The sequence below is a fragment of the Citrus clementina genome, unplaced genomic scaffold, assembly GCF_000493195.1.
Source record: "Citrus clementina cultivar Clemenules unplaced genomic scaffold, Citrus_clementina_v1.0 scaffold_209, whole genome shotgun sequence".
Lineage (NCBI taxonomy): Eukaryota > Viridiplantae > Streptophyta > Magnoliopsida > Sapindales > Rutaceae > Citrus > Citrus x clementina.
The window spans coordinates 3,305-11,833 of record NW_006262635.1 but is presented as its reverse complement, the minus strand read 5'-3'; the positions used below and the strand labels follow the sequence as shown (position 1 = coordinate 11,833).

General features: G+C 48.8%; 2 protein-coding genes across 2 annotated transcripts; both read right to left on the bottom strand.

Moving 5' to 3' along the window:
• Positions 1 to 2,859: 2,859 nt before the first annotated feature.
• Positions 2,860 to 4,933, bottom strand: LOC112100729. Its single transcript, XM_024190026.1, has 2 exons — positions 4,354 to 4,933; positions 2,860 to 3,998 (listed from the first exon to the last, which is right to left on the bottom strand). The coding sequence occupies exons 1-2, from the start codon at positions 4,931 to 4,933 to the stop codon at positions 2,860 to 2,862; spliced, it is 1,719 nt and encodes a 572-aa protein (XP_024045794.1).
• An 882-nt stretch (positions 4,934 to 5,815) lies between these two features.
• Positions 5,816 to 7,958, bottom strand: LOC112100728 (putative disease resistance RPP13-like protein 3). Its single transcript, XM_024190025.1, has 3 exons — positions 6,169 to 7,958; positions 6,003 to 6,067; positions 5,816 to 5,899 (listed from the first exon to the last, which is right to left on the bottom strand). The coding sequence occupies exons 1-3, from the start codon at positions 7,946 to 7,948 to the stop codon at positions 5,816 to 5,818; spliced, it is 1,929 nt and encodes a 642-aa protein (XP_024045793.1). The 5' UTR covers positions 7,949 to 7,958.
• Positions 7,959 to 8,529: the final 571 nt, after the last annotated feature.

Here is an 8,529-nt window from a genome sequence, read left to right as displayed (position 1 = left end):
CACCGAGGGATGGGGACAAGTTGAATCTGTATTTGGCGGTATCGGATCGGGCCGCCAGTTCCGTTCTGGTGAGAGAGGAAGAAGGAGTTCAGTATCCGATATACTACACCAGCAAGGCCCTGCTCGACGCTGAGACCAGATACCCACCGTTGGAGAAATGGGCACTTGCCCTTGTGGTTGCTGCTCGGAAGCTGAGGCCATACTTTCAAGCATTCCCGGTCTCGGTAATAACCAACCAGCCATTACGTCAAATTCTGCACAAGCCAGATGCCTCTGGTCGGCTCGTCAAGTGGGCTGTAGAGCTGAGCGAATTCGACATAGACTATAAACCCCGCGCGGCGATAAAGGCCCAAGCAATGGCCGATTTCGTAGCTGAGTTCGCAGAGCCCGAAGTATGCTTAGATCAACAAGGCGCAGATATGGGCGACGACGAAACTCAAGTATGGCAGATATCTGTGGACGGGTCATCAGGAGAGCGGGGTTCAGGAGCAGGGATTGTCCTGGAAGGCCCAGAGGGGGAGGAGATCTCTTATGCTGTAAAGTTGGAATTTGCAGCCACAAATAACCAGGCAGAATATGAAGCCTTGATAGCGGGTCTGGAATTGGCTAGGGCCGTGAAAGCAGACAGAGTTAAGATCAGAACTGACTCCCAGCTGGTTGCGAATCATGTCAGTGAAAGATTCCAACCAAGAGAGGAGAAGATGGAACAGTACCTAAAGATAGTCAGGCAGATGATGGGGAAGTTCAAAGCAGTGGAGGTGATACAAATCCCCAGGGAGCAGAACAGTCGAGCAGACATTTTGGCTAGGATGGCAGCCGTAGCCGACCCAAAAATGCCAAAGTCGGTCCCCCTAGAAGTGAAGTCTCACCCAAGTATCGAGCAAAATTTGGGGGTGTTGCGGATAGAATAAAAAGGCTCGTGGAGGGACCCGATAGTTTCATACCTTAGAGACGGGGTCGTACCACCAGATAAGCTGCGAGCTCGGAAGATTAGAGCTCAGGCCTCGAGATACACGATGATCGATGGGGTACTGTATCGGCGAGGATATACATTACCGTTCCTTCGGTGTTTGGACGATGACGACGCAGATTACGTGCTGAGGGAAGTACATGAAGGAATTTGCGGAAATCATTCTGGCGGGAGGTCCCTGGCCCACAAGGTTCTAAGACAGGGATATTTCTGGCCGACGATGCACCAGGACGCGCAAAGGAAGACCAGGAGCTGTGCAAGCTGCCAGAGTTTTGCAAACTTCTCTAACCAACCACCAGAGAAGCTCACCTCCATGGCCTCCCCTTGGCCATTCGCACAATGGGGAATTGATCTGATCGGCCCATTGCCAAAGGGGCGAGGAGCAGCAACACATGCAATAGTTGCTATAGATTACTTCACGAAGTGGATAGAGGTAGAAGCCCTTAGCAGGATCACAGAGAAGAAAACAACAGACTTCGTGTGGAGAAACCTGGTCTGTCGATACGGGATCCCATATGCCTTGGTAACGGATAATGGCAGGCAGTTCGATAATCACAGCTTCAGGGATTTCTGCCAGAACCTCGGGATCGAACTGAAGTATTGCTCGCCTGCTCACCCTCAATCGAATGGACAAGTAGAAGCAGCCAACAAGACCGTCAAGAGGCTTCTGAAAACCAGGCTCGGAGCAAAAAAGGGTGCGTGGGTGGACGAGCTGTCAGGTGTGCTATGGGCATACAGAACAACCCACAAGACCGCAACTGGGGAGACACCGTTCGCTTTGGCTTTCGGACATGAAGCGGTCGTGCCGGCTGAGATAGGAACGACCACACACCGGACAGAGCACTTCAATGAGCAGGAGAACGACGAGCAGATATGTTTGAATCTTGATCTGCTAACGGAGAGGAGGGAACAAGCAGCCGAGCGATCAGCCACTTACCAACAGAGGGTTGCTCGGTATTATAACCAGAAGGTGAACATACGGCAATTCAGAGTCGGAGACTGGGTACTGAGAAGAGTGAATCAGAGCACCAAAGATTCGACTCAAGGAGTGCTGGGACCGAATTGGGAAGGGCCGTATAGAGTCAAGCAGATAGCGGGACCCGGAGCTTACAAGCTGGTTCGCGCGGACGGCCACGAAGTGAAACGCCCATGGAACGCAGTACACCTCCGGAAATACTTCCAGTAAGACTTGTTCACATTTGAAAACCGTTGTTGCTCATGTTCATTATCGTTTATTTTTCACGTTTTATGTCCGAACAATTTCATGTAAGTCAAATCCTGCCATTAATGGAACGTCGACGAATTCCATTCGCTTGAAACCGAAAAAATCCTAAGGCATGCAAAGGCTCGCCAAGTCTCAGAGCCTGTCTTATGGCGAGACAGAAGCCGAGCATGCCAGGATCTGCTCGACCACGAGAAGGCAGCAGAATCCAAATCGTTTGAAGAAAATCCTAAGGCATGCAAAGGCTCGCCAAGTCTCAGAGCCTGTCTTATGGCGAGACAGAAGCCAAGCATGCCAGGATCTGCTCGGCCACGAGAAGGCAGCAGAATCCAAATCGTTTGAAGAAAATCCTAAGGCATGCAAAGGCTCGCCAAATCTCAGAGCCTGTCTTATGGCGAGACAGAAGCCAAGCATGCCAGGACCTGTTCGACCGCGCGATGGCGAACCGAATCCCAGGCATTGAAAAATCTTCAAAGGCATGTGGCAAAACCATGAGCCAAGCCGGAACCTGCTCGTCGAGACAAAGACAAGCAGATTCTCAAACGAAAAATAATTCATAAGTACAACACGAGAAAGTAATCAACAACATTTTTTATTAATGTGTTAATGGCTAACAGAGGGAATAAATTTCATAAACGTTGTTCATTACAATACAAAAAGAAACATATCAAAAATATGGTGGATCAGTGAGCCGAGCAGCATCGGTCGGCTGGACCTCCTCGGGTGCGGGGGGGGTATCACCAGTTGCATCCGGGGGGGTGCTCGCCTCGCCAACATCAGCAGGGACTGAACGAGGAGGAGAGTTTTCCTCCTCGATCACGATCGGCTCTACCCCCTCGGTATCTTCCTTGGCCGCCTCCTCATCCATATGCTGAGCAACACCAGCTGCAAGGTCATCCATCTTCAGGTCAGGGTGTTGCTTCCCGAGGACGGCCATGATGCAACGATAGGAATGCCGAAGTCCCTGGTCGTACTGGTTGTCGGCCTCCCTCTCCAGGTTCTCGACCTGAGCTCGGTAGTTCTCGACCTGAGCTCGGTGGGAGTCGCGGAGAGATTCGAGCTGAGCCTCATACATAGCCTTCTGCCTTTGCAGATCCTCCTTGACCTTGGTAAGCTCCTTCTCAAGGGTAATGGCTTTTGCTTGAGCAAGTGATTCTTGCTCTATCAGCTTCAGGTTCTCGAGATTCAGCTCCCCTGCTTTCTTCTCGGCAGCGTCAGCTCTGGTGGTCGCCGACTGAATGTCCCCCTTCATCTTCCGGTCGTAGCGGCCCACCTTAGCCTTGTAATAGGTGGTCATGCAGCTGAGGTGGAAGGCGCTATGCTGAATGGCCCCCACCAGCTCACCCAAGGTGCGGCCATCAAAGTCCTCCAGCTCCTCCTTTCTCACGAGTTTAGCTAACTCATTGAGGTAAGGGACTAGAGGTTCTGCTCGGCTGTCAGGTAAGCGAGATCGAAGCCCGACAGGAGGAGAAGAGGTAGCGGGATCTGTGGCTGCTCCACTAGCTTCCCCAACTGTTACAGGAGCAGGAGGTAAAATCTTCAAGGGTGGGGCCTGCTGCACGATGTTGGCCCGCTTTGCAGTAGGGGCATCCTTACTCTCGTCCCTCTTCGTGGTTGGAGGTCGAGAACGTTTTCGGGTCAGAGCCGCCATCACAGCATCCTCCATCCTATGGCCAGGAAGTATCAAGCGAGACTCGAGCAAGTTGTATGTACTTAACAGTTCTCGGCTCGAGCAGGAATTGGCCAGTACCGCCTCGACCCGTTTGAGCTGGTCAGGTCCGAGCGGGAAGTGGACACCCCAAGAAACTACAACACAAACAAGACACTTGGTTAGAGACAAGCCAATAAAACAAGAACAAGTATGGATACAAGGCATCTGAAGCAAGCAGGCAACCTGGGACCGTGAAACGGGGTGGGACCCGATAATCCCTCCCGTCCATTTGTGCGACCTGACCCCACGGACCCCCAGCAAAAAAGAACTTTCTCTTCCAATTCCCGCCACCACCAGTAGGGAGGTCGGTTATAGGTTTCCTGCTCTTGGTGCTAGATTGGAAGTAGTACCAGCCGGCATCTTTGGGGCTGCTCTTTAGCTGGTACAGGTGCTTCACCTCATCAACCGTGGGCTCGCTTTGGCAACATCTGTCCCACAAAATGAACAGACCAGAGAGCACTCTCCACCCATTGGGATTCAGCTGACCAGGAGCCAGATTTAGCCCGTTAAGTATCCGGGCAAAGTAAGGTTGCAAGGGACACCTCAGCCCGTACTTAAAGCTGTCCAGATACAGGGTAACATATCCCCTAGGAGGGCGGCTGGGGGCATCCTTCTTTCCTGGGACCTTGAGAAGTATTTCACCAGGGATGCTATACCTCAGCCGAATGTCCCCAAGCTCATCAAACGTGGTCGTGCACGTCATGTAATCAATAGCGTAGTCCCGCGATAGGGCTCTACCTCCTATTCTACTCCTCCTTTCTGGTCGCGGCGCTCCTGATGGGGACGCCTCACCAGAATCATCCCCTTGACCCTCACTCAAGGTGTTCTCCGATCCAGAATATCCTTCTTCATCGCTACTGTCGCTCGAGGAGGTTGTTTGGGGAGACATCCTCCTGGCGCTAGTACCAACACTAGACCTAATGGGCTCTAAGGGGATCCCGGGGTCAAAAGCGGGGTCAGCGAGCAGACTAGGTATGAAGTCCAACTCGTCGTCATCAACCTCAATGACCTTCTCTTTACCTTTCGACATTCCCTAAAATCTAACCACAACGCCACCAACTACTACCCAAACGAAAGAAAAAAGAAGTTATCTATAAACTATCCGAGACCGAGGAGAGAGAGGTAATACCTGAAGCACTGCTCCAATCGGAGAAAGGCAAGGATGGGGCCTTTGCGCCGGAACTTCTTTGCCGGAGAAACAGAGACGGAGACGGAGGGAATGGTGAATATGCCGTTCGAGAGGATCCGGCTTTCCAAATGAGGACGAACTCTTGGGTTGCCGGCATATAACTGCGCCGAATCCCGAGGATCTCGTAACCGTCGGTTTGAAATTCAAATGGAGGGCGGGATTTCTGCCACGTCACCTCGTCCGCAATTAAATGCGACATGACTCTTGGCAGCCTTTTCCAATCCCACGCGAGCGAGTACTATCGAGTTTCTACTGCTGGTCCACTACATTACCCAACACCAGAAACTGGGGGACCGATGTTTGGGAGAGATACTGTTTGGGATAAATACGTCGACGAGACCAGGAATGACGAGCAGATATCTGGTGGCGGAGTTCTGCGAACCGGGGTGTTCCGTAAAAGCCTGGTGCGCGGAAGAACAAGAGCAGAGATATCCTGCTCGTCCACGATGTTGTCATCCGCAAGGCCAATTCCCTATAAAAGGCATAAGGCCATTCCGGCTAGAGGTCAAGAGGCGAGGAGACCCGGTCGACGGCAGTTGGCAGGACGTGCTCCCCAGCACGAGAATCTAGGCACAACAGACACGCTTCCCCCAGAACCGTGGCGTAACACGCAAGATCTCACAGAACCATGACAGCCACGCTTTCCCCAGAACCGTGGCGTAACACGCAAAGTCTCACAGAGCCATGACAGCCACGCTTTCCCCTGAACCGTGGCGTAACACGCTAGATCCCACGTTTGCCCATAACGCGGCAGTTGAGGTCCCATACCGTGGAAGAAAGAGAGAAAGACGGAGATTCAGAGGAAGCCTATAAAAAAAGGCATCCAACGAAGGTAAAAGGGTTGGCATTTTTGAGATAGAGAAAAAAACCACGAAAAAGCCCTAAGACCTGTGGCAAGCGTTCCCTGAACCTTCATTTCTGACTTGAGCGTCGGAGGGTTTGCGCCGGGGGAACAACCGGCGTGCTCTGACTTATCTGTTTGTGCAGGGACATCTGGAGAAGAAGCATTACTAGGAGACCTCCTGGTCTTGGTGAAGTTGATCGAGCAGAGATCCTGGTCGTGGAACGAGGAGAACAGGAATCTCGCATCAACACTTTCATGAGCTTGAAATTGGCAATACTTGCATTCATGAAAGAGTCGGGCAGCTTATCTATATTGAATAGAAAAACAGAACGGACCTTCGAGTCCTTGATGCTCACTAAAGCACCATCATCAATACTTCTCTGCATAGTAATGCGTCGAGTTTTACTGCAGCGACTCAAGTCCTCTCCGTTCAGCACACGACCAAAGCCGAATTCTTCAGTTTTTCTGATGATGATCTCGTGCATAAGATCATGAACTTGGCAGATTCTAGCTCGTCCAGAAATATCTCTCTCTGAAACTTGAACCAAGCTTCTGTCAACGAGCTCATTCAAGTATTCTTCTGCAACCTGTTCAGATGTGGGGCGTTTGCTGTACTGGACAAAGCCCTCAGCTATCCACAAACGGATGAGTCTAGCACAGTTGATTTTGCAGCTCTCTGGAAATAAGCCAAAGTACAGAAGACATGATTTGAGATGGTGAGGAAGATCATAATACCCTTCAGATAAAACTCGGTTGCAATCTTTTAGATGGGGATCGCTTCCTAACATTGAGCCCAACCTATCAAACAATTTCTTCCATTCAGATACAACCCTGTTCTTGGTTGAAAGAAGTCCACCTACTGCCACAATAGCAAGAGGCAAACCTCCACATTTTGCAAGGATGTCCTGGGACAACTCCCTCAACTCTGAAGGGCAAGAGCCTCCGGGGCTTGGTCCGAACGCCTTTCTACAAAAAAGTTTCCACGCTTCATTCGGATGCAAAGTTTCAAGCTCATGGACATGAACAGGGGAAGAAGTTTTGCAAAACTTAGCGACATTCATGTGCCGCGTTGTGACAATTATCCTGCTGCTTTGCTTGTTATCAAGTAAAGCATCCTCCGCGTCTCCCCAGAAATCAATCTTCCAAACATCGTCGAACACAACCATGTAAGTCTTGTCCTTCAGGTGGTCCCTCAGCGCGTTGATCAGCTCCTTCTCTTCCATGTCGTGTGTCTGCACTGGAGTAGGCTGCCCTGAGAAACTGTGAAACTCCTTTATAACTGTCCTCAACAAATCATTTTTGTTGTATTCTTTCCCAACGGTGACCCAAGCCTGGCTACTGAAGTGAGTTTTTAAACCATCATTGTTAAAAAGTTTTCCGGCAAGAGTGGTCTTGCCTAGTCCTCCTTCACCCACCACAGCAACCACTGAACGTTCGGATCTTCCGTTCCCCATCAAATCAATCAATTTATCTTTAATGGATTCGATGCCCACAACTTCATCATCTTCAACGAAAAAGGAACCAACTCGAGAGTCATGTGGGATAACATTTCTGGTTCCACTGCTCGATGGTTCATCAATAGATCTGAATCCATAGCTTTCTCCCCTTCGCTTTATATCAGCAAGCGTTGATTTGATATCTTGAATCTCAGTAGCAACTCCACGCCGCAGCTTCAGCTTCTTTATGGAACGACTGATTCTATGGAGAACACTAACGAGGCCACTCCCATGAGGGAGTTTTGCCACCATGAGTGTGTACTCGTCGATCACATCTTCAATGCGATAAGCTTCATCCCTCAGTTGTTTCACCCAAATTCTGACACTTTCCTCACCGCCTCCTTCTAATTCTTCGACTGCTGCCCTTGCATCCGCTTCTTTGAGGAAAGATCTGAGACTCTCCAGTTCGCTTTTGATGCTTTGAACTTCTTTTCTAACACCTCCCCACAATCTGATTTCTTCGACAAGCAAAGGACCCAAGGTCTCTATAGCAAAGTTCACCGCAGCCTCCGCCATATCACGCCAGCAGGTCTAATTTACAACGCAGATAGATGCTTTTGCAGACAGTGTTTGATTATTGTTTATGTTTGCAGACATGTTTACCCCTGTTTGGACATTGGTTTAGGAATGCAGAATTTTCAATTTGCAAGTTGATTGCTTTTATTTTAGGGAAAAGGACATTCAACCCCCCAACGTTTAGGAAAAGAGATAAAAAACTCCTCAACGTTTCAAAAAGGACTTATAACCCTATTTTCGTTAACAAACACTGTTTGTTTTAACGGTAAATTTATTTTTAATTTTTAATTACTATTATACCCTTATAATAAATTAATTAATATATTAATTTGAGATATATCACAATTAATAATTTTTTAAAAGCTTAAAATTGAGGCACAATTATTTTTTTAAAGTCAATTATTAAATAAAATTACACATATCTTAAACTATAATTTGAAAGCAAACTTTTGTCTTGTAACTGAAATGAACCCTTTAAAATCACATAATTTATGTATTTTTATTTATTTATAGGACTTAGATAGCGTGTTTTTTTTTTTTTTTGTCTGAAATCTGAATGGGTTTGAATTTAACAAAAATTT

Excerpts from the sequence above, each read along its gene's own strand:
- LOC112100729 (XM_024190026.1), bottom strand. The coding sequence starts at position 4,933 with ATGTCGAAAGGTAAAGAGAAGGTCATTGAGGTTGATGACGACGAGTTG. Across the intron at positions 3,999-4,353 it reads TGGGTGGAGAGTGCTCTCTG|TTTCTTGGGGTGTCCACTTC; the intron begins GTCTGTTCATTT and ends TTTGTGTTGTAG.
- LOC112100728 (XM_024190025.1), bottom strand. The coding sequence starts at position 7,948 with ATGGCGGAGGCTGCGGTGAACTTTGCTATAGAGACCTTGGGTCCTTTG. Across the intron at positions 6,068-6,168 it reads AGTGTTGATGCGAGATTCCT|ATAAGTCAGAGCACGCCGGT; the intron begins GTTCTCCTCGTT and ends CTGCACAAACAG. Across the intron at positions 5,900-6,002 it reads CGCTCAAGTCAGAAATGAAG|GCTTCCTCTGAATCTCCGTC; the intron begins GTTCAGGGAACG and ends CTTTTTTTATAG.